Source organism: Rhea americana, unplaced genomic scaffold (assembly GCF_003343005.1).
Source record: "Rhea americana isolate MKP2758 unplaced genomic scaffold, rheAme1 scaffold_9, whole genome shotgun sequence".
NCBI classification, from domain to species: domain Eukaryota; kingdom Metazoa; phylum Chordata; class Aves; order Rheiformes; family Rheidae; genus Rhea; species Rhea americana.
In genome coordinates this window covers 5,841,486-5,868,572 of record NW_028187088.1, presented here as the reverse complement: position 1 = coordinate 5,868,572, position 27,087 = coordinate 5,841,486, and the positions used below count along the sequence as shown (strand labels likewise).

Sequence of the window (27,087 nt, the reverse complement as noted above, 5' to 3'; positions counted from 1 at the left end):
GGGGCGGCCGGGCCGGGCCGGGGAGGGGGCGGCGGGAGTCGTCCCGGTGCCCCCGAAGGAGCCTGTCCCTGCCCGGGCTGGGGCGAGCGCTGCTCCCGGGCCCGGAGGCGTCGCCAGCGCTGCCCGCTGTGGTCCTGCCCCTGGCCGCGTCCTGCCCTGCTGCTTCGCTAAGAACCACTACTGCTTTTCCCTTTCTTCCCTTTTCTCTTTTTTTTTTTTTCTCTCTCTCTCTTTTTTTCTCTCTTTTTTTTTCTTTTTCTTTTTTTTTCTTTTTTTCTCTCTCTTTTTTCTCTTTCTCTGCAATTCGGAGCTGTGGTGGTTGCGGTCTCTGTGCAGCAAAGCAGCTGTTCATAACGAAGCAGTTGTGTTACTTTCACGTTAAAACCGAAATTGTAAATGCCCCAGCGTCGGCGCGGTCATGTGATCCCTGCCGGGAAGCGCCCGTCGGTACCGGCYGTGAGGGGCCGCGCTGGGATTTGCTCAAACTGTCTGGAGTAACTGGGCAGGATGTGAGTCTTTGCTAATAGCTGGGGTTGCCTAATGCTACAAATATTTTAACCTCTTCCTTACAGTTAAGGGAATTTTGGGTGGAAACCTGCTAAAGGAGTAGTTAAATTATCTGTGTTTCTCAAATTTTGTAAAGGCTGATTCTTTTTTTTTTATTATTATTGCTTTTCCTCCTAGTGCAGCCAGATGGAGAGGATGTAAAATAAGAGACGTGCAAATGTGACATATTTAAGAAGTGAACTAACCAATGTGATTTTTGTTGGCCTGGAGTATGAACTCCTAGTGGGTCTCTGGTTTAGGGGGAAAGTGTCTAAGATGCATGTAAAAAATACACAGAAATGGGGGGGAAGAGCTCTCTTTTGTTAATAATAATAATGGTGCATGCATAATCACAGGATAATGGGCAGCTGTCTTCCAAGTTGGAAGGACTTATGTCATGATGCACTACCAGCAGTCTAGAGAAGGCAGCTCTTCAGATAAAGTTGCTCATATGTCAAGCAAAATGTTTCTTTTGGGATGATAGACTTATAAATGAGCATATAGGTAAATAAATRATTTGCTTCTTGTAGTATGTTGCATCTTCTTTTCAACTTCATGTTTCTAGCTCTTTAAAAGAAACTTCCCTCTCTGTATTAAATCAGGATGTGTGTGACCTGCTACAGGAGGAAAATATGACCTTTAAGGGAAAACATAAATCCCAGCTGTTTCACAGCACATCTGCCATTTCAGAATGTTTTCTCCTATATATGTCACTCAGTGAAGCCTTCAGCACAATTACCATGGTGTAGTGACCTAAAGAAATACTTTCCTGTCCTGATTAGTTTAAATTTTGGAATTGCTGAATGCTGAGCTGAGGAGCATGTCCCGTGATCCCAGTCCCTTCCTTCTGCCCTTGCAAGAGACTCGGCTGTCTCCTAGACTGTGATATTCTTGCTCCTCTATAATCTTTTCCCTACACACTTCCTATTTATTGTATATTCTGCCTCCTGTCCTARTAATTGGCCATGAGTTAATCCATGTTTCCCCAGCCTCTCCTGTGCTGACTTTGCTTGGGTATTTAAAAATACTCCAAGAAGACAGTCAATTTCTGCAATTTCAGTATAGCCTGGACATATGGGAATTACAAAATGCAAAACCTTAGGAAAAGGGAAAGTGGAGACCACAGCATTGCTTAGGCACCTGATACAGCTGCGTGTGTCCAAACTCTTAGTTGCACAAAGTTTGAGAATAATGCATTATGCAAGGACCCCGAGTCCTTGGATGCTCGGGCTTTGACTGGCTCTGTCTTCCTGGTTGCACTTTTTAGGGAAAGCAAACACAGTTTCTCAGTGAGAGTATTGCCAGCATATCACCCTGTGTGTGCTTGTAGACCAGTGAATGTGGAAGCCTGCTACTTTGGTTGCTTTCGATAAGCCGTTTTCTAAAGTGCAAAACAACTTATGAAAAATCAGTTGGCCTAAACAAACCTGTACCAACCTCTTCAAAAGCAGTTGAGAAGCTGTTGATGTGTATAGGAAAACGACCATCAACCGAAATTATGACAGTTGAAAACAGCTTCCCCTTTTCTGCCAGTTGCAGTGTTTTCAGAGAATGATTCAGTAATCCTGCCAACTGGTGATTGCAGTGTGGTTTGACAGGGCAGCTGTTGTTAAGTTAGGCTGATGAGACACTTCCTTTTCATAACTCACCACACTCACATTTCTGTTACTGAACTTTAGAGGAGGTCAAGGCAAGTTACAGTGGCTTTTCAGCAAAACTCTCTTGTGGCCAAGACAATTTTGGAGAAGGGGCAGAGAAGGAAGAGCGTAATATCAGAATACACCTGCAATAATTAAAAAAAAATAAAACTCCTGTGAACAGGAGCTCATCTTACTGAAATGACAACAAATATACTTAATGGAGCCTACTCACCACCATTTGATCAAATCTACTCTGTTCTAAGGCTGAGCAGTTAACACAGTTGCAAATCTAGTTCTTTCTAGTAACTGTTGAATATGTCATCTGTGGGGAGGTGGCGTTCTGCCCTTACAGYGTGCGTGGGGAAAAACATCCCACAGATACCCATCTGGTTGTTCACAGTGAAGTGTTTAATCATCATGATCAGTCATTGGGCTGTAACTGTTTTACGACACAGCATACTTTGTGTCCTGGAGGAATACAGTATTTATAACCCCACTATCTGTATACTGTTGGATAGGTGTATATAGTTGATGGACATGCACTTAAAATCTCTGGAGAGGAAGTTCATGCAATTCCATTCGTGAAGATGAGTGTGGTACACCTGAGAGACTCTTTCTGTGTCTTMTCTACAAAGATTTTTAACTCGTCTTTACTGTTAACCAGCTAAATTACAAATATCACAACAATTTTGTGGAAGATGGTTGTTTCTTCCTGGTGTTAAGCATCTTTCAGTAGTTATTCTTGTAAAATACAAATGTCCTGGCAGTCTCCRCTTCTGTGAAGCGAGGAATCAGGAAAAGGAAATAACAGTAAGTTTGAAGTCGGTCAAGCTTTGGGAAGTGTCTAGAATAGCTCATAGGTGACAGGTAAATTTTGGGGGGTAAGTGCCCTTCCCTTTCAGCAGCAGCCATTTTTTAAAGGCAAGTTGGATAACTTCACAGCTCAGTGCAGTTTCTTGCCGATTACCACAGCATCCTGCTGGGAAATCTTGGCCTTCTATTAATGTAATGCTTGGATTGTTGTGACATAGTGCTCTTGATCAGTTCAATTTTTCAGATTCATGTGGTTCATGTTGTATATGATCTTTTCTTCTTTGATGCCAAAAGCAAGAATAAAGCTTGGGGGTAGCACACTTTAATGTAGCCAGCTAGAGGTAAACAAATGCCGCTTGCACAACAGATGAAGAGTAGGAAAAAACATGTGAATGTAGCCCCCTGAAAACCTTGAGTGGGGCTGGGGAATACAGCTGTGGCCTACTGGAATAGTGACCTACTGGAATAAGTACAGTTATGAAATCTAGTGCTTGAAGAGAACTCTTGAATGTTGAATTTTGGTTAGTCCACAGCCCTTGTCAACAAACTGATGGCGCCTGGTCCAGCTGTAGCCCTTTTAATGAATGCCAGATAAGGGGCAGACTCATCCCTGCTGGGAACATCCTTGCAAAYGTTTCACCTGGGACAGCAGACCTGGGCAAAGAGCAAATCTGTTTGCCTGCTCTGCTGGATCAATCTTCCTATCTGTAACAAAACAAAAAAAACGGAAATTGCAACGCTTCTTTGGTTAACCGTGTCTTATCTGCTAATAAACAGAAACACTAACATTCAGATGAAAGCAGATGTTGCTGCTGTTTAGGCAAATAAAGCATTATAATTTATACAAGGACTTTATCATGGTGCAATTTACAATAATTGCTGATAACTGAAACAGCACAAGGTCAAAATRACATGATATTAAGTGGTAGATTTTAAATGAAGTTTTTAAACTAGGGGAAAAATATATGATTAGTAGCCCATTGGTTTTGTTGCCTGTTAATGCAAGAAGCATTGTCAGGTTAAATGCTTTGCCCAAAAAAAAAAAAAAGTCTGATTAAGCATTTGAAGTGTTAGGAGTCAATTCTTTTCATAGCTTAATCTGCTTTTCCATACTGGTAGTTACATTTTTTTTAATCTCTTTCAGTGAATACAGCTTAGCTAGTTTGGTTTTAGTATAATTAGCATTCAGTTATTGCATTCTAGTTTTTTTTCCATTGTCAAAAGATTTAAGTTGCAGATGCTACATATGAATGTTCAGTGAAAAAAAAATTTTTTTGAGGCACAGAATTGTCATATTTCCTTTATTTCTAAAGCATTTTTTCCTTAAGATTGATGCAATCAAATACTCTCTGGAGGGTTTGCCTGCCTGTTTGTCTGCAGTAATTTAAATTGGTACAATGTAATTGTGAGAGTGTARTTCACAGACTAAATTAGTATTTGATACTCAAATTGATTAATTCTTTCAGTTGTGGCTGTGTTGACCTTTTGAGTGCATGGAAAATAATGAAGAGTACCTCTTGCATATTTTTACTAGTTGTTTTCTTAAGTAGTTGAATATTTTTACTAGTATTTTTCTACTCTCCTCTGCCTTATGCAGAACAGCTTTTGGTGGCATTTGTCCTGAGACTTCCATCTAGTAAATCACTAGATGTTTCCAGAGTTGTTAGTGCTGCAGCCCAGGAATGAGGCGGGCAGTCCACCGGCAAGTTGGAAACCACAAGGAGATCCAGAGCGGAGCTAGGGAAGGAGCAGACTGCACTGGAGCTGTTAATACTTGTGGTCCAGGAGGAAGGGAACAGAATGGGGTAGCAGCAAAGAAAGGTTAAATATGCTGCTGCTTATTCCCCTTCCCCCTTCATTTATAAGGGGGGAAGTTTCAGTAGTGAAAAGCAACAGGAATATTTGTGCCAACTGTGGGATGTTGCTTCAATCCRAATTTAACATTCTTAAATGATTTCACTTAAATTTCTAATTGGAAAAATAGAGCCCCTTTGCTAGGAGCTGGTAGGAAAATAGTTATTCATCAAGGTTTAGTTTTCAGGTGAGGTGTTGTATAGATTTGTATATATTCAAAAAGTCAGAGTGGCTGATTAGGCAGATTCATTTCTTTGCTGTAATTGAGCAGTCTTTCCTGAATTATTTAAAAAAAAAAAAGTTGATCAATATTATGCAGTTGATGTTGCACTGAATCTTTTTAATGTAACGGTAGCTTAGATACTTTTGTATTACTGCTTATTAGTATGGGGATGTCTTTACCTCTAAAGGACACCTGAAACTGGATTTATACTTGTCCACTTGACTGCTGTAACAAAGGCCTGGAAGAAATATTCAATTTTTCATTTTTTTTTCTATAAACATGAGCTAAATAGAAAATCTGTCTGCTTTAGCTGAAAGTTTGTAGGAATGCAGATGCATTAATTGAAATATAGTCATTAATTTCTCAAGCTTTTTTTTTTTTTTGGAGATATTCTAATCAGTGGAACTCAACTCACATTTAAAATAACCAATTGCTTATAGTAGTTTGTATGATACCTGAATTCACCTGTTGCTTATCTTCTGCATTTCCTTCAAATACTGCAAAGTTTATTAATTGCTCTGATAGTTTGCCTTCACTAGGACTTGTCTTAAGCTCGGATGCAGCCCTGTGTGTGTTACAAGGAGACAAAAGGCAGCATGGCCATCGGAGAACAGTGTCCCCCAGTCTCCCCAGACGTGGTGGCTTGTTCACGGCCTCTCTCGTATAAGCAGCTCTGTGGCAAACCTGAATGGGGAAAGACCTGATTCACAGCTGACTTCCTCYTCTTCACCTTGGGTTGGTTTTAGCCTGGATCAAGATGCCCATGTAGCCACCTAAATACTTGTGCCAGCCCAAGGGAGGGTGCAAAGCTGGGATGTAAATGAAGGGAAGTGTAGGGTTGTTTCGCTGGCAGTGGAGCTGTCTAATGYAGTTTAATGGCTATGAAATTTCAGCCTTCCTTCTTGGGCTGGAATATATTTTTCACTACGGAGAAGGTACTGAAAGCTGGCTTTATCAAGTGCCATCCCTATGAAAATCCCAGTGAACACAACCAGAGATAGCTTTTACTTCAGCCCCAAGTCCCTCATATACCTCGAGCTGGCTGTAACAGGTTACAAGGGTCAAAAACACCGCTGCCTTGTGTCTGTAGGAATTATGTTGTGGCAACAGCATGCCACCCTCCTAGGAAAAGAGCAGGAGGGAACCTAGCCTTTATCTTCGTTTGATAAGTCAGTGAGAATTTCACACTTTATCATCACTAGGATTTGCTCCACACTAACCGGGTAAGTTTACAGGCTGCTTTTCTCTAGTGACCGTGATGTCTTCCAGAATAAACAAAACACATATGGGAGAAACCAGACAGAGCCCATATAACCTCTGCTTGCTGCTTTATATTCAGGGCATGCTTAACCTCAATAGGAAAGAGTCTAATTCTGATTTTCTTCTGTCATGGATCAACTCTGAAGTGTATTTCTATCTTTTGAAAATAAAAACACTGCATCCTCCATACAGGCCTGGTGTTTACGAAAGGGTTTATCTTATTTCTTTTCCCTGATTCTTAAATTACTTCAGGGAAAAGCTTCAGCCTTTCTGTTGAGGAAAGGAGCATTTGTTGCTCCTGTGTGCGTTACTCGTCATTTATCCAAGGTAAGTTTTTTGAACGTTTCTGCACCGTGTTTTTTGATTCCGAACGCGAGACRTGGGAAATGCTCCTCATTAGGCAACACGTAATCCGGTGCCGCAGCAGCAACGGGAGCTGCAGGCAGCTCCTGCTTCCGGCAGGCTGGGCTCAGACCTCACGAGCGTCACTGCCCTGATCAGTGCTGGGCAGCAGTGGCTGAAGGCAGTGGTGTTTAAAATCGTACTCGTCTTCTCCGGACAGAGTATTTCATGTCACATTGGGTTTGGTTTTAACAGTCTTGGAAGGTTTTGACTGTCGTCATTTTGCATTTTTGCCTCTTTTCAATTTCATTCTATTATTGCTGCTACTACTGTCACTTAAGTGTGCGTTTCAGGTGCGCAGAGGTTTCATACCCGGTGTTATTTGTTTTTCTGCATAAACTTTGTGTTTTTTCTAATGATTAATTCTTCTGGCCCATCTGTGTTGCTGTTCACTGAACCGTTTGGTATCTGTCCCTCTCCTGCCACCAAATAGAAGCAAACCAATGTCAAGCCAGTTYTTATTTTGTGGGTAACATTCTTGTTTCTTTTTCTCCTCACAGGATTTAAAATGCTTCGCAAGAAATAGTAAGTAATTTTTCTTCTTTGTGYTTTTTTCCTCAGACTTTGGGGGGTTTTTAACTGTCTTTGTGCAGCAAAGACAATTTTCTACTAAAATCAGAGAAATGTAAAGTGAAGCATTGCTATTGCACCTGGCCTCAGGGGCTTTTCTATTTGATCCGTAATCGGATATAGCCAAAAGAAGAATGTGAAGTTAAGTCTGTCTTTCACGATAGAGTTCATGGCAGGAGAGGAGGGTGAAACACAACGCAAATTGTTTGTCTTCTATTGAGAGATGGGCAAGTTTGTCTATAAACATTTGTTTTGTTACAGGCTTGCCATCTATAATAGTAATTCTTGATGGAAAGATTAATGTATAAACTAGAATAAAAAAAGAAAGGAGCAGGAAGGGGGTGGTGGTATTATTGAGGGCAATGAATATAAGTTATCCAGGATAAATACAATGAGTTGGGAAAGGAAACTAAACCCTGTATGATGCAGATCCAAGTATTTACGCAGCCATGCTTGGCGAGCCAGACCAGGGAGCTGACTGTGCTGGGAAAAAACAGATTTTAAACTTTTTTGGCAAGAGGGAGGCAGCAGGAGAGGTGGGGTTTGCATTGGCAGCTAGCCATCAGGATGCAGCTTGACAGCACAGCTAAGCCCTGCTGCAGCTCCGCTGTTACTTAATGCACTGCCTTGTTTGAGTTTGTTTGGCTTAAATTCCGCCTTTTGGGTCTAACTTTGGTTTTCCCCTCTCAGGGAAAGACTTGCTAGTGCCTGGTACRCTCTGCCCTGGAATGTGCTATTTTTCTAGGCTCCTCTAGGTTCTTGTAAAATGAGCATCTGAGAATGGTCTAACTTTTTCCTAAGCCAAAAAATACGCTGATGTCAGAAGGGACGGTGCCARTTTTCCGCTGCTCCCGTCACTGACCCAGCAGCGAGGTCTGGAAGCGCGCTCTGCGAGGGGAGCTAATCCAGCCCGTAGCGGCAAACTACTGCTGGGTCCCTGCTCCGTCCGTGCTGGCGGCTGACTGGGCCTGGCCCCCGCTCCCCTCCAGGCAGCGCCAGCGGCTGTGGCCAGCAGGCCGAGCAGCTTCACTGAGCTCTGACCAAGTAGCCTACCAAAGAAACGGTGAAATTTTGTTTGCTGGATCCATTTCTGAACAAGGTCATCACGCAGCCCCACAGTTACTCCCTTGCAAGCCRTGAGCAAGTGGAAAATGTAGCCAGGGAAGAGCAACCTTTCGTTAGCAGCATGGGTTTTACTGGCTTAAGCTGAAAGTGAAACTACATGTTTGGCTTTTATTTGGGAGAGGGAAGTGTCAAACTAAAAATTCCTTCTTTGCTTTTCATTTCAATGTTCCAGCATTTTAATGTGGACACAGCAAAAAGCTGAAGCGGAAGCCATCTCTCCAAAGCCTATATTCTACCTGCCATTTTACCTGTTCTGTTTTTATTATTTTTACATACACAGTGATCATGYTAGCCTGATTGTGTGGTTCATAGATTGTGTGACAAGGAGCTCATGTTCAGTAGTTTTTCTACTAGGTTTTCAGAAGTACTATTGCTCAGTTTATAAATTCTCACTAGGTATATGTAGCCTACACAACTTGTACTTGTATGTACATTATAGTATGTCAAAAAGTTTTGTCTGAGTGAGTCCAGGATATGAAGTGATTCACATTTGATATGATTTTTTGATATATACTTTTAAAAATGCATAGCCTCAGGCCCATGCCCACCCATCCCCACYCGCCCAGAGCTGTTAAAAACACTCAAACTAATGATTTCCCACTGGCAACTTACTTGACCTTGAGATTTGTCAGTTCTTCCTACATTTGTGCTTCATTGATACTCAGTGGAACTGTTTTTAATATGTTTTGATGGTAAGTCAAATGTCTTCCATAAGTCTTAAGTAGGTTATGTCTGGCCATAACGCCTGTCGTCTTTTTTTTTCTCTCTCCCCTCTGATGAAATTACAGGACCTGTTTTTCTAACACTGTGGTGACTGGCATTAATTATTTTTCTATCCAGAGGGCTTATTAGTTTAGGAAAGGTTTAAAAGAGCTGTAAGCTGAAGTGAGACATATATTCAGATTTGAACTAAGGCACTTTTTAAACAGAAAGTAATTAACTGTTGGAACAACTTGCTTAACTACTGTTTGATAGACCCTTTTATCATTGGAAGGCTTGAAATTTAGTCTTCTAGCACATGTCTGGTTCCACATGAAGGAGTGGACTTGCTGCAGGAGATATTGAGTAAACTTACTTGACTTGTTTAACCAGGTTGATTGTAATAATAATCCATTTCATGGATTTTAAGGAAAAGAGGAAATATGTATTACTGGAAGGCACAAGTTCAGGGTATTACAGACTATTTTGAGTACTTGCGTTTCCCAGTTCATGTTTGAGTCTGTGCATGCTGAAAGCTGCCTTTATTAACTGTGAAGCAGTCTTAATAAATTGTCACCAAATTTTGCCTTCTGAGTACCCCAGGGACAAAGCAAAGACCATAATTTCAATTAAGCTGCTCTTGTGTTATCCCATAAAAGGCAGACTACACATTTAATAAATTGCTGCGCATGACAGGAGAGATGGAAGCAAGATAAACTTAGGACTAGTGGTAATTTGTTGTCAGAACCAAAAACACTATTGAAATCCAAGTTTGGTGTCAAGGGAAGAATCTCCTTTGCCCTGCTCCTAAATAGCAGCTTTCCTTTGCTGGACAGGTACCTGCATGGAGATAAGTTGGCTGCGGGTTTCAGCGTGGACGCCTTCTGCTCCCAGTAGTCTTCATGTTTCTTCTGACGTTTTCCGTCAGATGGATGGAAAATTGCTCCCTGTGCTTCGGATAGAATGGAAAGTGGCCACTGATGGTAAGTGATGGTGGTTTAACGTGAAAATGGAGTGGAGGAATTAGATGGGATCTAGTAAGTATTGAGAGGAAAATTAGTACTCAAAGTCTGATCTACTTATGGAAGCAGAGTTTAGAGATTTGGGAGTTTTGGCTRTGTCATTTTGCTTTGGGTTTGTTTTTCATTTTGGGGGATGGTTTCTTGCAGCCTGAGTCAGGGTTCTGAGTTTGCTGAGCCTTCAAYGGAGTTTAAAATGCTTCCGTTAGTATGGAGAGATATATAAAATGTGGGAAAAAATGGATAAAAAGGGAATGAAACAGTGGAACGTGCCTTTGCTGCAGTAGTGAGGGAAGGAAGGAGGTTCCCACTGCAAGCAGTACTCTCTCAAGAGCTGTTCTGTCAGAGTAGTGACTGTGGCTGTTTTATACAGGGGAGCTTCGTCTGTGAACAAAGCAAATGGGAATTAATTCRAGAGCGCAAATAGTTGCTTATGTGCTGTTATCCTTAACCTAGTGCAAGTTCTTCCCATTTAGGATATTGCAGTCCTTGTAACTTAGGTTTCCTATATGCACCTGTGTCTTGATGAAGAAATAGTTGTCTCATTGCTGGAAGTTTAGCATGTACCAGTAAGTCAACGAGGTACTTAAATGCCAGTAAATTTTTTTCATTCTCCAAATGCCTCTTTTTCCGTTCATTTATGGTGTTCCCTTTGCATACCCTTGTTCAGTTTTGCACTGATCTGAAGCAGAATGAAATACATTCACCTTCTGGTTCTGTAGGATCAGTGTCTGAGGGCTGGTCTATACAGTGTTGTTATCTCRGTGTAGCTGTGTTAATGTAGAAGCAGGTGTGGTTCAGATAACGTAGTCATCTGGTAGTCATGGTTATAAATGTGCTCGCTGGGATTGTTTATGCCAAAATAAAAGCATATTTGTTCTGGTGCCAGAATTGCATAAAGCAGCCCTGAGAGTCAGGGCTGAACACAACACTCACAAGCTATGAACTGCCAGGGCACCTGGAAGGGTGAGGTTATCTTYCCCTCTGCTCCTGCGTTTGTACGGAGGGAGCGCTTGATGCGCAGGACAAGCTGCAGTCTGACTGCTTCATGGCTAGATGTGTTTGTGTCGGCATCCTCAGGACTTCAAAGCAGTGAGGCTGTGACAAGACTAGGCTCTGTGGTAGGCTCAGTGGGGGGTTGCAGCCTGTACGCGTGGAGCTGGCAGGAAAAGAAAAACTTCACAACTTCTCCATCCCTGTGCCTGCAGCTAGCATCCAGTATCTCGAGGGGGCAGAGCTGTCTGTGACGCAGGTGAGCAACAATCAGCAGGTCTGCGCCAAGTTTGATTTGCAGAACAACCTGACGTTTCAGGTCCGTCCGGATGGAGGCCGGGTGAGTGCCAAGGGCTCTGAACCACCTTTTCTAGTCCATGGGTTTGTTTCCGCTTCCTCTGTCACATAGCGAGTCTAGTGATGAAAAGCACCGACTGGTTAGTCGGAAGAGCTGATGTAGCAAGGCAGATGCTGCACTTGAGGCCTGGTGTAATTTCCAGTTTATTTGGTGCTTTTGTGTGACTGTGTGCAAGCTCCTTACCTATTTTGGTTTCTCTTTCACTTTTATTGTCTTTCAGGTAATAAATGCCTTCTGATATTTTATATGCTAGTTCAGTGCCTAGCATGTGTCATTGTAGTAGATGTTCTTAAGATGAACAGTTATAGCAGTTTTTGCTTTCTACCTGACAGCTGTGGCACTGTCTTTAACTCAGTCTTTCCTTGTGCTTCCAATTTTCTCTTGCATTGTCCTGCTGTAGATAGAAGTGTGAACCTCCAGGTTTGTCTTTCCACCATATGCTGACAGATTAGGAGACTCGTCAGAAAAATGCTGAGCATCCACAGCTCCCTTTATAACAGTAGGAAGCTGAATTTCATTTCTTTGCTCGATGAATTGGGCCGAAGTTAATTTACCCTCGGGACCCTATGCCTTCCTCAGCATTTCCACAGCATTGCTGACATATGAAAAGCAGTATAGAAAAAAAATGGCTGGGTACAGAGCTATACGTGTATAGTTGTAATTATAAATGCTTAGCACTTATGTGGCACTGCAAGATTCATATATGACTAAAATTTTAGTCTCAACTACATATTCTAATCTAATCTCCTTTCAGTTCAGAATGTGATTTACTGGAAGCTGTCCATGCAGTTGTTTGGCATGAAACTGTTGTTTCGGCTCATAAATCCCAAGGAGTAACTGTACTCCTCAATGCAAACATGAGAATTTGAGACAGGAAAGCAAGACCAGGAGACTGGTATATTTAAGGCATTTGGGTCTCCTTTTTTTAACAATTAGGCTTCAAAAAGAAGGCCTTGTAGGATGGAGGAACACAGTGGGACAAAAACATGTCAACTGTTAATTTCAGTGCCTTGATAGCACAAATACCTGATTTTTAAGTCCTTCTGAACGATTTGTTTCAGTGGAACTTCAGTTTTGACCGCTTTGAGGTGGAACCTGGCCAGACTTACCAAGTGACTGTCTACCACCTGCCCAAACTGGGTACAGATGGTGACTACAACTGCAAGTCCATGCCTTACACGATGCCTGGTAAGAGATACTCTATTTCATTAGGCCTTGAGCTTGTAATTTTGTTTGATAGTTGTGGACTGGATTTCTCTCCGGATCAGGTACGTGACCAGGGAGCAGATAACAGTATTGTAAAACTCTTGTCCTTTCTGAATATAGCTGTTTAGAAAAGTCATAATGCTAGTCTTTTTTACAGTGATGCTGTAGTTTATCCCCAAAGCGCTTGTATCATCTGTGTTAAAAGTTACCATCCTTGTTTCTGGGATCATCTCACTGAAAGATAACACATGAATCTCTGACTGAAGAAGATGTGTGTGAAAGAACAATGCAGTGGAGGCCAGACGCTTTTCTTCTGGATGAATAGTAGCTTCCTAGATGGAAAACACTGTTATAAAAATTTTTATATGCTCTCTAGGAAGCTGTCCAGAGTATTGGGCTCTGAGACATTGCTTATTAGGAATTCTGCTGCAGCTCTGATTAAACAGAAACTCGTAATTAAATTTGAAGACTAATATAGATGCCTCTCTGAGAGGCTGTGTAAAGATAAATTATATTCGCTGAATTTTGTTGCTGAAATGTTCATCAGTGGAGTAGATAAAAAGATATTTCATCTAGTTGCACAGGACTCTAGACTAATCTTTCATGCTCTGCAGGCTATCAGTGCTGCTTTTATTTGATCTGAAATCTTTGGAAGTTGCCCCTGTGCTTGTGGATGCTGAAGCACAGACCAAAACTTCCAAATCAAGATGAGTAAAATTTAGCTTCTAATGTCAGATTTTAGGCACCTAAGGATTGGTTTAAGAGGCACAATTAGGCAAATCTTACCGAGAATGTTGGTAGTTGTGTGTCTGACCCTGTGTTGTGCATGTAAAAATGTTCCTCTAACTAAAAGAACCTGTTGTGTTTGGGCTTTTTTTTCCTGAATATGCTGAGCATCTGCAGTACTCTCCAGCTGTACTGACCCGTTTGTAAATGGCATTCAATATACAGCTTAAACTGGTCCATCATTTTCTTCTTAACTTAGATTTGGGAGTGTAATTCTGTAGTTACAAAATTACAAAGTGTGTGGTTTGTCAGTCTTTGTGCAGCTGGTAAAGGAGAGCTGACACTTGGTTTTTAGCACTGATTATGCAGAGCACATTCTAGCTTTGATCTGCCACTGTTCTTCTGGAACTTAATGAATTGTGTCGAGGTCAGTAGTTGCAGGGAGCTTTGCTGATTAGAGTTTACCTGTGAATTACAGGGGCATAAACTTGACAGAAGGTTGGAAATTTAAGATCAGTAGTATTTTCTTCCATCTATTTCAAGCAATGGGAAGGAGTTGTTTCTTTCCCTTTGTTGTCTCCAGACCCTGGAGGAGAAATATTTTAGGCTGAGACTTGTAAATCCCACGCAGCTAAGCATATAAGTTTAGATTTGACTGTGAAAAAGATCTCAAAAAGCAGGGCCAATCTGGTAAATTAAGCTAAGAAACTTGTAAATGTGGAAGAGCATTTGCAGGATCAAGAAAGAGATTCCAGAGATGCTAGTTTTCCTGGGACAGAGTACTTTGATGGAATCTATGGCTGTGGCTCTCTGTAGGTCCAGAGATCCATATAAAGTTGTAACTCCCCTCCCTTGAGAATGCACAAGTCTTCAACCAGCAAGGATTAAGCATTAATACTTGACAGTATTAGAAGCATTGTACAGTTTTAGTCTTTTTCTAATTAATTACCTCCATCCTTAAAAACATAGCATCAGTGGAAGGGATAGTTTTCACCTTGGAAATGGCAATGTTATTCTACTGCAGAATTTTGCTACTGCATTGAAATAAAAATCTCTGCTCCTTAAGGAGGGTTCCAGATTAGATGTCTGCTTTCTGATAAAGGGGATATTTCTCTTGAATGGAAGTGCAGTATTTCTGACCTGTTAACTCATGATCTCTTTTCTGCAGACTGTAAGGATTCTCGGATGAAAAGAACTGTTCCATGTATAAATACAGGTAAAAATTGTCTGTTTAAGTTACCAGTCATTGGTGCCCTGTTGAAATATTTCAAGCAGCTGAGAAACTTGAATATCTGCACTTCTTCCAGGCAGTCTGTGGGAGCCCAGGATCCAAGGTAGAAGTCTAGATGATGCGACTCTACTTGTGAGCTTTAACCCATGGACGGAGTCTGCCCGATACCAAATCCATGTGACCAGTTTCCTGAATGAGAAGAAATGTGAAATGGTCACGCATGATTTCACTGAGGTAATTACCTTCCAAATGATTTCTATTTCTTTAATAGTCACAAAACAAACAGATAGCTGATGTTAGGAGAACTAACAAATGTACCTGAACGATGATTTCCAAGGAATTAGTTTCAGATTTTTATTTGGCCTTTGGAAGATAAAAGATCAAAAGGATGTTCTCAAAGGCATCTTTTCTAATGCATTAGAGTAAAAGACTTTGTTCACAAAAATAAACTGACTTATGAGATGGTTATGGGGCAGTCTGTAAACACCTATAAAGACAGAAATTTGACATTGGACAATTTGGGCTTTATTTCCTTTGTTGTGCCAGTGCCTTGGAGATAAAGCTAAGTAAATCGAACAAAATTGAGGTGCAAAGTTTTAACAGTGGGTACAATAAATTGTTGAAGCAGTTTATGAAATGGTGCATTTGTTTTTTTTGAAATCAAGATTGAGTGCTTTTGCAAGAAGTGTTCCAGTTAAACTGAGAATCAATTCCTGTAGGTCTTAAGCCTGTGTTACTGAGAAGCTCAAAGTAGAGGCGGACTGTTGTCTTCTGACATAAGAAACTGCCCCTTTCAGGAATCTGAGGAAGGAGGAATACTGAAAATTTAATGCTAGTCCCTATCCTGCCTTGATGGAGGGCAAGTAAACTGGAATTCACCTTGCTTAATCTTTCCGTTCCTTCCACACTTAACATCCTTTGGACGCCACACCCAGCTATGCCTGAAGTTATTACTGACGCAGCATGTACAGCTGTGTACATATATCCCTGGCAGAGGTGACTATACCTCATTTCAGAGTATGCCTCTGCTCATTGTTTTAAGTCAGCTTTTCTTAAACTCAGAGAAACCAGAAACTATTATTTGTTAATTAAAGTGTGAGCATCAAATGTCTTAAGACATTAACGCTGTAAAGAAACTGTAAGTTTAATGTTTTTGAAGTTGCACAAAAGACATCCTTAATTACTCATTTACTGCTACTTATGCAACATTAGCCTACTATTTTAACTGCGTTCCAGTTGCAGTGGCACGAGATACCCCCAGTAATGGTCACTAGGACATTTATCTGTTTCATCCTATGAGTTTCTGATTCCAAACAAAATTAGGAATTTCTGCTTKTTTGTACCACACCAGTAACTCACATTTTCCATGTTGTCCTCTCTACTCCTTTCTTATTGCTTTCACTGTTTTCTCTTCTCTTATAATAGTAGTTTCTGATTTCTACAGGATGGACTGCAGCAGCAAGTAAACGTTACAATCAAAATACAGAAGAAAATAAAAGCTTGTTGCAACTACAAAATTCAGGTACAGTCTCATTGTTCCTATGTCCTTCTTTCAGCAACAAAACAGTGAACAACAATCTCTGAATATAACATTTTTGCACAGTTTTCTTCTGAGGTTGGCTAATCCCCAGTTACCCGTATCAGGGAAATAATGGCTATGCCTGAAAGGGTAATTTCTCATGTAAAGGCGCCCTCTATAGACAGTGGCTCTACATTCTAGTATAGGGTAGCCAAGCCTGAATGACACAGGAAAAAGATTTGACAGGTATGCAATCTCAGCCCACTGCCTTATTAATGTACAGTGAATAGTGTACAAATCACTGATTAATCTTGATTTTGGGAGGGAAATGAGTTCTGTGCCATGTGCTGAGCTTTAGGGAATGAAGAGGCAGAGGGAAAGTGAAATAGGGAACAGAACTGCTCTTAAGAATCCAGAAAACAAGCTATTCTTATTTCGACTACAGATCCAGCCATTCTTTGTGAACTGTGGCACAGACTGTATGAGACATTCTGCTTCCATCCCATGTTCACCGACTCCAAGTGAGACACACTCTTCTCTAAATCAGGTTTTTACTGTTTTACAGATGAGAGCTGAAATTTTAATGCAACTCTGTATTTTGCAGGTACAGACCCATCAGGTAAGCAGTCCTTCCAAAACACTGAAATATCTCCTTGTAGAACTGTTGAGTTCAGAACGTGGTAGTTATTTCACCATGCTTTTAAAAGGCAAGTATTTGTATACAGTATGAACCTTACGGAATGATGATTTTTGTTTTTAGAGGTACTTGAGTTGCATGAAATTCTTTGAGAAATACTATTTTGACAAGGAGTCTTTATTTAAAACTTTGTCACTTTGCTCAATGTTCAAAAAATTTGCATAGTAAAAAGAGCTTTGGGAGAGAATAGCTTGCATATATTCATCTTCATGAATGTCAAGATAAATCATGTGCATAATGATTTTTCTTGGCTGCCACACCACCTGTGAAAAGTGAGTTTTATCCAAGATTCTCTCACTCTCATACACATGCACACACCCCTGTGGACTGAAGTAATGCTTCATCCTAAATTTCTTTTTTTARGAAGGTAGATCCTGTGAACAAGCAGGATATGGGATGCATGCTGTTCATAGATGAAGGCTATTGGTCTGTGGTTTCAGTATGTTGTTTCAATGTGTTCCATGTATTGCTCTTTGTGGAGCAAGCTTATAGTGCAGAGCATCATCATGAAAGCAGGACTTTGTTCTCAAATGTGAGTGTGGCATTGCTGGGGAGGGGTGATAGGGGGAAATACTGGACTATCAGCATGCCCTGCCCATAGCTTCGGGCAGACCCATGGTCCTTCTGTTTTGGCTTCGGCTGCTCAAGAAATTTCTATTCCTGGGTGAAACTGTTTAACTATTGAAAGCCATGTCTGAGTGCTCTTTTTATACCGTAGGTGATATGATTATATGGTTATATTGGTGTATCACTGGGATCTGTGTGTTACTGGTGGGATCAGTCATAGGAGCTGTCATTTGTATGACCAAAAAACGAGCAGGTAAGACTCATACCAGCCAGAAAGAGAAGGCAGAGCACTACAACTAATATTTCCTACTCCTTTATTTTTCTTACTGTTTTCTTCCTTGCCTTTTTGATATTCTGCCACTGATATGTTGCTTATGTAAATGCTTTCTTCTGTTTATGTCGCAAGAGTTGTGTAACATCCTAATATCATCCACCTAGTTCAATAAAGCCTTGATGGGGTGCACTGGCTAACGTTTCTCTTTTGTAGAGCTTCAGAGAACGTTCGTGGGGGGAGGAAAAAGGAACTTCATGGTTTAGCCCTTTGATTCTTACTGAACCAGGTCCCTGCACCTATCTCTTCCATTTATTTTTCTCCTGCTTTGTGTAAGAGCCTTACAGAATAGAAATTTGTGTTTTACAAGACCATAGTCTTTCCCCTGTACCTCCGTGTCTCTGCAGAAATCGCTTCTATACTATTTGGAGTTTAAATAACATTCTTTAGTGAAGACAGAGAAAGAAAAATGGAGCACAGAGATTGACACTGAGCAGTTTGGAAAATTGGGTAATTAAAGACAAATTCAGTCTTTTGTGCTGTAAGCATGAGGCAATTATCACAGGGAGACTGTACAACTTGCTGAGGGTTTTTACCTGAAAGGAGTAATCAAAATCTTTCAAAGGACTTCTCAACATAAAAATTATCTGTAAGATGTACCAGGAGACACTTCAGCTGCTTCTTTAGAAAAGCCTCTTAAGAAAAAGCTATGTTAAAAAATACCTTGCAGCTTCTAAAGAAGAAGTAGGAGAAGGTGTGGGGGCTCTGTACTCATTTTTCAGAGGCCAGCAAGATTTGGGAAAGATGGAAAACAGTTTTGAGTGTAACCCTTCTCTTCAAGGAAAAACAATGTAAAGCATATAATAAAATTGGCTGTGGAAGGGTCTGTATTCATTTAATGTTTTTATTAGGCTTTTCGCTTCCTGTTTTGCCTCTCAATTAGAGATTTTTCAAATCTAATATCTGGAAGAAGTTGTTATTTTAAGGGGATTGTTTTGCTTGCTGGAGTTGACAGCGACTTTCTCTTCCAGGACGCCAGCAAGGGAAAAGCAGCCGCAATGGCTTGCAAACTGGTAAGAGATCTTGCCTTTGTGTTGTCAAGCGCTCTCTCAGATGTAATTCAATCTGGAATAGTTTTTCAGGAGGGGTTACCGTGGACTCTGCTCCTCTATAGGTGCTTCTCAAAACCAAAATAGATAACCTCAATATCGTCTCAGTCAGCCAAAAGGAACTTTTTAATAACTGGTAACATTGGACAGAGAATATACAAGTTGGAATGCCATCCTTTGGCAGATGGGAGATAACTACTTTATAAAGTTTTGTTTGTTTGTTGTTTTGCTTTGTTGGTACAGCTGTGGTTGTACTTGCAAAAGAACTCTGGCTAATCATCTAAGCCGTAGCAGCAGGAGATTGCTGTGAGGTGAATGCAGCTTACCAGGGAGGATTATAGCTATACTTGAAAGACTATTGAAATCAGTCTCCTTTACTTCTATGCATGGTGAAATTCTGTGAACTATTTAGTTGCTACTGTAAACCACAGCTCCACTGTCTGGACTTCCATATTAAATTCCTACAGTGAGATGTTGTCTGCTTATGTTGCCAAGATAGCTTCAAAACCAGTATAGCCTTTTGATACTGTCCTACGCTGATTGCTGCTGGCTTGCACCATTACAATTTCAGAATTGTAGTTGGGATGAATCTTTTTTGTCTTTCAGAGGTGCTATCTCCAGACCTTCCTCTGCCATCCTTGAAGCCTCGGAAGGTTTGGATTGTGTACTCTGCTGATCACCTGCTCTATGTGGATGTGGTGCTGAAGTTTGCAGAGTTTCTGATGACAGTCTGTGGCACTGCTGTGGCCTTAGATCTGCTGGAAGATCATCAGATCTCAGAGCTGGGGGTATTACCCTGGCTTACTCGACAGAAGAAGGAAATGGAAAACCTCTCTTCAAAGATTATTATCTTATGTTCACGTGGCACCCAAGCCAAATGGCAGGCCATGCTTGGGAGTGAGCCTGTGTGTCTCAAGCAAGATCAGCAAAAGCCAACTGGAGACCTGTTCACTCCAGCCTTGAATTTGATCCTGCCTGATTTCAAGAAGCCAGCCTGTTTTGGGATGTATATAGTCTGCTATTTTGAGGGGATAAGTAGTGAGAAGGATATACCTGAACTCTTCAACGTCACTTCCAGGTACCAACTAATGGACAAGTTTGAGGATATTTATTTTCGGATTCAGGACCTGGAGAAGTTTGAACCAGGACGTATACATCGATTCCAGGAAATCACAGCTGAAAATTACATCGATACCCCTAGTGGATGGAAGTTGAAAGAGGCAGTGCAAAAGTTCAAGGAGTGGCAGACAGAGCACCCAAACTGGTTTGAGACTGAAAGCATCTGCTTGGAGAATGATGAGGAGGTGCAGTCTCTAAACAGAGACAGTCAGGTGGATTCATTGCTAAGTGAGCAGGGTGGAATTGTGAGACATCAGCTGCACCTACAGGAGCCTGATCCTAATGGTTGTTATGTTGTCAGCCTCCACATGCGTGAAGGTGAGAGCAGAGGATGCAAACTGCAGCCTCAGCTGAATCTGTCTGGGGATGCAACTTCTCAGATTACGGTCATTCCTATGGACGAGGCTCCTGTAGTTCAGGCAGTAGAGCTAGTCCCTCCCATGGAAGACAAAAGTGTACTTCGTCATCATGTGCTGACTAATGAGGACTGCATGGARGGAGTCCCTTTTCTGGAGACAAGTTTTCCAGTGAGGAATAACATCATCCTCCATAACAACTGTGAAGTTTCTGCAATAGATGATAATCCTGCAAACCTCTCAGGCAAACTGAAAGACCAGCTGAATGGACTCATGTACACTGTTTATCAGCAGAGTGTCCTGCCTTCAGAGCCATCTTTCTGCCCAGRGGAAGCTGACAAGCAACACCAGTTACACCAGTTAGTCTTAAATGACCAATGCAAAGAGCAAAGACAATCAATGCAATCAGACCAGGGATACATCTCCAGATGTTCTCCTTTGCCTCCTGATGACCTTGTGGAGGAAGATGAGGAAGAAGAGGAGGAGGAACTAGAGAAACAGATGCTCTTTCATGAGCTCTCTCCGGAGGTATTGAGTAGTCTAAAGAGCCTCCAGCAGCGCTTGTTTTTTCAGGACATTCAACAGAGCTATGACTGGAGGTATCCATCTGAGGTGATGGACATGGGCCAATCTCTGGAGGACTGTTAGGCTCCATTGGGGACATGCTCTATTTGAAATAGAGATGGAAATTGGTATCCTGCACGGTGCTGAAACTACACTTCAAACACCGTCCTTGCCGTTGTATTACAAAAAATTTATTGGTGGGAGCTTCCTGTCTGCTGTCAGGAGACAGGATTGCCCTCTGGATGACTAATGTCATTGCTTGCAAGCTCTGTATGGAGGGAGGGAACAAGAATATTAGCCAAAGGTAGTAATTCTGTTCCTCTGGGAAACGTATTACATTGGATCTTCACTGGCTGATGGCAGAAAAGTCACTGTGGTTCATCCAGCTGTGCCTTCAGATTTCGCAGCAACCGTCCTTGATCTATTGCACTGGATAGAAGTCAAGGTCAGAAATCAGAATGGATTTAGATAGCATAGCGAACTTTATATTGCCAGTTTAACGTCTTTTTAAAAAATTCTTTTAAATACTGTGTTAAAGACGTGTGTCTTAAACTTCAGCAAGGTTAGGGGTGTCCTTGCCTGGATGGATTCTCATTTTTGCCATTCATTCTTTGATACATCTGCGTTTCTGTGGCCATTCAGAAATCAGGTGGAAGACCTGAGTAGTAGCAGGAAAAAACTTCTAAATTAGGAGGCTGCTTTGTCTCCTTAATAGCTCTCCATATCTCATGTAGGAGTTTGGTGCTTCAAACCAGCAGTAGGGGCAAAAGGGAGTTGGGGAGAAAGGTATGCTGGGCAGAAAATGGGATTTGGGTTCATTGTGCAATAAAAAGAAGAACCTGGGTCTGAACAGAGAGTTGCTGAATCAGAGGAGTTTGGCAAATTCTATAACGTATTGCTGTGAAGCTGTTTGCTTTTGGACATCTTAGTACCCGGAAGACTTGAAGATGTAGCTAGTGGCACAGTGAAGGAAATGAAAGATTATTGTGGGAGGGAAGGGGGTGGAATGTAGCTTGAACAGATGCTAACTGTTGTGAAATATTTGCTAATAATAAACTGAGGAGTTGATCTTCCAAGAGCAATGATGGAAACTATGAGTTCCAATGTTTAAAAAATTGGGCTTGACACACTAGAAAGAATAGTTCCCCGTAAGCGATCGCACGTTGCCCCCTGTAGCATTGCCACTCTAGTCAGAGCTGCCATTCACCCTGTTTGTTATCGTGGTTTCTGCAGTCCAGCAAGCTGGGAGGCGGTTTGTGAGATGTAAATGCATCTGTGCCTTTCTCCTGTGTGCTCAGACAAGCTTGTCGTCTTGTAAGTAAACTGTCCTGAGTTTACTTGTCAAAAAATGTTAAGAGAATTTTATTTCAGCTTTTTTTAAATGTTGTTATTTCAGAAGATAACCTACTCCATCTGGATTTTTTTTTTCAGCCAATGATGTATTATGTTATTTTATAAATGTATATGTTTCTAACTTGTTTTTAATTTAAGGAACAAAACACAAGAATACATTAGAATATATTTACTTAAATACTTTTGTGCTGTCTTCTCAATTTATGCCTAACACTTGTGTAAGTATTTTGTGTAGAAATCTGAAACTAAGATAAAACTGAAGCTGAACCAGTTGACAAATGCCATAACCTTCCTGCAAGGAGCTGTGCTCTTGGAGACTGCTGAGGGACATCACATGTGAGAAATACCCATTTCCTCAAAATGGATGTTAAAGAAGTTAAATGTTCTGTGCAGAGCTGGTTAGTGAGGCAGGACTGCTGAGCAGAGCCTGCTTCCCCTAGCAAAACTGACAGAGGGACAGTGCCTGCCCGTATCTGAACTTAGCTGGAGGAGGTACCATTTTTATTTCCTGACTGTACAGGACCAGCTGGCCGACAGGAGCTAAGCAAGTGGCAACTGTGAGTTTCTCCAGTGAGTTGTTTGTCTTGGAGTATGCAGATAATTGTCATCTTGATGATCCAGTTTATAAAATTCCTTTTATTTTACAGCAGTTAACATTTAAATCTGTTTTTTCACCTCATGAGCCATTTTCAAGTGGTATGTATTTCTGTAAGCGATTTGAGTAGGAAGTTCAGGAGCATCATCTAAACTTTTTTTTTGCATTAATCATCCCCTTCTCAAGAATTTCCCTTTGTGTTGCAACTTTCAGAATTTACTTTCATTAGAATAAGCTTAAGCTTGRGGAATATCTGGACACTTTAGCAATCCAAAATGAGGAAGGACAGATAACTTCAGTGCATCTGTTGGTCTCTGAATGTAATATTCAGTAGTTCAACAAGACTTGAAGAAAGAAAAGGAGCAAAATCAGTCACAAGTTTCTAATTTTATTTTAGCAATCTTGCTTTTTAAAAAATACAAATTCTGATTAATGCCACAGGGATGCCAAGTGTCCATTGGCCACAGGCCACCTCTCTAATTTCAGTTTCTCCTCCTGGGAGTTGTCATCCTTTTGTCGGGCTAGCAAACAGTTTCTTAGGAAACAGCAATAAAATGTGAAATAGGTGAATTCTGTTACAAATCTAATAACAGGACTGTTAAGGGGCATATGTCTTAGCATAGCACAAATTGGTTTAGCAAGGTGATACTGACCTGGGCCAGTAATTTAATGTTGGGCAGAATATCTGGTAAGTGTGAAAGGTGCGTTGGGTGTGAGGTATTGCTGGCACTGTAATGGTACCGCTGCCACTTCTGCAGAGACCTCTGTCACACGCTGGAAAGGTGTAAAAGGAAGTGAGTTCAGTTACCAAAGAGAAGGGAATTGAAAAGGTGGAGCAGGCTTATAAACAAGGAATTAAAGAGCTCTAAATGTCTCTCCGTAGGAAGTAATTTAAGTGGCCGCAGAGCTGCCCTTCTAGTTGCAAGGGGCTTCCGTACAGTCAGTTGCTGAGAGAGCTTTAAACTCTTAGGTAGCGCCTTTACTTACAACCGAGTACCAGAAACCATGGAATCRCTCCATGAACCTTTCTGCGAGGGAATTTTATACAGCAGAAACACTATTTTGAACTGTCATCTGTCCAGGGTAATTTTCAAATTAAAGAACAAATTTGAACTTTACTATTAATGCAGTCAATGGTTGGAGTATGCGATGGCTGGATAAATTTCCGGTATGCCATTTTTGCATTAATGTTTTAAATGGAAAAAGGCACTCGCTGCTGAAACAGCAGCTTTTTTGTGTTGTATGGAGCAATACTGAAGCTGAGACTTGTTAACAACTCTGCTGTGATTCTTCTTCTAGTCTCTCAGCTGTGCTTACGCTTCAGTGCGGTGGGGATGTCATTGTACACCCCTTGGCACTATCATAAAGTTAACCACAGCAAAACTTTGTGGGTGCTAGAGTTGAATTAAAAAAAAAAACTCACAAAAAGGGGAGAGGGCGACTGTTTTGACTGAAGTGGGGGGTACTCTTGGGTTCAGGTACCATCTTGTTCTCTCTTTAATGTTACCCAAGCTTTTTCTGAGCTTTCAGTGTCTTTTTAGTGCTGAAAAAGAGAGGCACAAAGGAGCAAATCTCTGTACAAGCACAGTCTACCTGCCATTTCATCCCCTTTGGCCAGGAAATTAGCATCCCCTAGACACATCTCACATCACATAGGAAAAATTCACAGTACTTAGTTTTACAATCACAGTCACTCACAGCACCAAGATTGTCCAGACAAAAGAAAAGTTACTGAAGAGAAGGCCACTGGCCAAAATTCACACAGCTGCCCGCCAAAGGGCTCAGATTATAAATAAAGCACTGGTGGGAAAGTTCAGCCTGGTCTTTGCTGGCTCTCCCTTTGGCTGGGGGAGAGCAGCAGGTCTGAACGGACCAGCGCGGTGGACCCATCTTGAGGAGCCCCTCGATGCTGGTCGGCCGCCCGAGGGCAGGGGGAGGAGAGCCCCGTGGCCCCACGGTTCTGCCCGTGGGAGTTGGAAGTTACCGGACTGTAAACATTTTGTTGTAGCAGTGTGTTAGAGCAGGCGGCGGGTCCTGCCCTGTGAAAGGGGAGGTGCGGGGGGAGGACTGGCRTGGGCTGCACCTGGGGGCCTGCTCTTGCCTCTGGGTAGTAGGCAGCGGCACTTTATTTCCCCTTCCCACAGGGACGGCTTGAGCAACAGCTCTGGGCAGGAAACTTTGTGACACGTTTTCAATGAACACGGTCCTGCCCAGATAACAAAATATAAACCTGTGAGGGGCGAAGTCCTCCCTCCGTGCCTGGCTTCTGTGCTCCTGCTTTCACTTGACTGCTCTCAGGAACAGCTATAGACAGGCAACAGAGCAGGCCTTACCCCACACCAAGCACTCATGGAGCATAAAACCAAAGGTAATAGTGTTTCTACAAGAGGTTACTTTACAACTAACTTTTTCCCCCACCCACCCTTAACCGCATGCGTGCAGAGGGCAGGGTGCTGGCGTGTGGGCTTTCCCCAAGGGGCCGGAGCTGTAGCTCGGCCCCCTGCGACACAGGGACTCGGGTAGCACTTYGCTTTCTGTGCGGAGAAGTGAGGTGCACTGAGCACAGGGCCCACCTCGAGCAGCACCCAGCTCCTCTTCCCAGCTGATTGAGAGAGGAACGGTTTGCCAGCTTAGCCCATCCTGGCTCTGCCAAGCACATGGGGAGAGGGGCTGGAGAAAATCTGTCCAGCCTGCCCTGCCTGTGCGAAGGGAGCCCCTACACTCCACATAAAAGAAAACCCAACACTGACCCGGTAAGCATGCCTATTCACAGAGAAGTGAGAGCCCCCAGCAAGTGGGTGCTGCCGTCTGAAGTAAGCAGTAAGCTGCTGTAAACCCTGTTCTCACCAGAATTCAATGTCTCAGTGGTGGTGAAATGGGGCCTAGGCCCCCAGATTAATGTCTGTCTCAGGTTCATGTGTTTCTTTATCGTGTGAAGTCAATGTAAGATGCAAAAGGTTGAAGCACAGAGGTAGACGTTTTCGGCAAGGAGAAAGTGGCTTCTAGGCTCGCAATGACCAGGTGGCCAGCTGACTTCCAGAAGTTCCCAGCTGGTCCTCAAAGACCCTCTTCGACTCTGCTTGTTGGAAAACGGGGGTGGCAGCTTTGCAAGCCCTAGTGAATCCAGAGTGTGCTTCCTTCTGTCCTGCGTGCACCCCAAAGGCAGGTCTCTGCTGTTCAGACCTTTTTTCACATCTCATGGTGATGTTGAAGAAAGGGAGAAATCYGCTGGTCCCCTTTGCTTGGGGGGGAAAGAGAAAAGGAAACATCCACGGTGACGAAGCAACACGACAGCCTGGCAGGCAGCGAAGGAGACAGAGTTGRCTCTTTCCAACAGTGCAAAGGGGCGAAAGCACTGGAGAGAGACTCACTGCCGAGGGCAGGYGCGTTTTTGGAGGTGAGGGACGAGCTCTGCTGCAGGGGGGTGAGCGCCCAGCTCCCGCCCGCGGTTCACCGCGGGGAGGAACGCGGGGCTGGCGCGGCGGCTGGGGGGCACCTGCCGGGGCGGCACCGGTGCAGGGGCTCAGCCCTGCGCCGTGACCGCCAGCGCGTTGACATAGCCGTGGGGGCCCACGTCRGCCTCAGAGAGGCCGTGGGGCAGCGGCGCGGCGGCGGGGGGCACGGGGGCCGCGCCGTACTTGGCAGCGGGCACGGCGGCGGGGCGCAGAAGGCAGCAGGTCTCCAGGGCCTCCAGGCCGCGGCAGGCGAGGAAGAAGAGGTTTTTCAGCATGAAGAGGGAGAGGGGCTGCTGGTAGCGCAGGAGCAGGAGGCAGCGCAGCGCCAGGAGSGGCGCGTCCAGCAGCCCGGCGGGCAGCAGGAGGTGCAGGGCGAGGCGGGCGGCGCCGGGGGCGCGGGCGGCGCTGAGCTCGTACAGCCACAGCACCGGCGAGGCCAGGCAGAGGAAATAGACGGCGATGAGGAGGTAGCGGAGCGGCGCGGGCAGCGGCGCCGGCCGCCCGGGCTGCAGCACCAGCTCCAGCAGGGAGAAGCTGTCCAGCAGGTCGAGGCAGGTGGCGAGGAAGGCGGCGGCGGCGCGGTGCTGCGGCGGCGGCTGCGGCGGCAGCAGCAGCTGCCCGGCGCCCTCGGTGCCGATGGCCCGCAGCAGGCAGTAGAGCAGCGGCGCCGAGAGCGCCAGGGTGATGCGGAAGCCGGTGGTGCCCAGGGGCAGGCGCAGCTCGATCAGCTCCAGGATGGAGGTGCCCAGGATCAGGGCCGCCTTGGGCGTGAAGGCGATGGAGTAGATGAGCCAGGCGAGGTGCGCGTAGGCGAAGT

The 27,087-nt window shown here is 43.2% G+C and overlaps 2 protein-coding genes across 3 annotated transcripts; one reads left to right on the top strand and one right to left on the bottom strand.

The window, feature by feature from the left end:
* The first annotated feature begins 7,209 nt into the window (after positions 1 to 7,209).
* On the top strand, positions 7,210 to 23,205 carry IL17RA (interleukin 17 receptor A). 2 transcript variants are annotated; one of them, XM_085324198.1, is made up of 12 exons: positions 7,210 to 7,263; positions 9,969 to 10,115; positions 11,360 to 11,484; positions 12,564 to 12,690; positions 14,603 to 14,650; positions 14,742 to 14,899; positions 16,110 to 16,187; positions 16,630 to 16,705; positions 16,789 to 16,803; positions 17,600 to 17,701; positions 18,751 to 18,792; positions 19,435 to 23,205. In XM_085324198.1, exons 2-12 carry the CDS (start codon positions 9,977 to 9,979, stop codon positions 20,949 to 20,951), a joined length of 2,427 nt encoding a protein of 808 aa, XP_085180324.1. In that variant the 5' UTR covers positions 7,210 to 7,263; positions 9,969 to 9,976; the 3' UTR covers positions 20,952 to 23,205. The 2 variants fall into 2 exon arrangements, with proteins under 2 accessions (XP_085180324.1, XP_085180325.1); XM_085324199.1 differs by lacking the exon at positions 16,789 to 16,803 and having other exon boundaries at positions 7,211 to 7,263; positions 16,630 to 16,715; positions 17,595 to 17,701.
* A 3,133-nt stretch (positions 23,206 to 26,338) lies between these two features.
* On the bottom strand, positions 26,339 to 27,085 carry TMEM121B (transmembrane protein 121B; the record flags this gene model as incomplete). The annotated part of the gene is made up of 1 exon (XM_085324124.1): positions 26,339 to 27,085. A coding segment is annotated over one exon (747 nt), but the record flags the coding sequence as incomplete, so codon positions are not given.
* Positions 27,086 to 27,087: the final 2 nt, after the last annotated feature.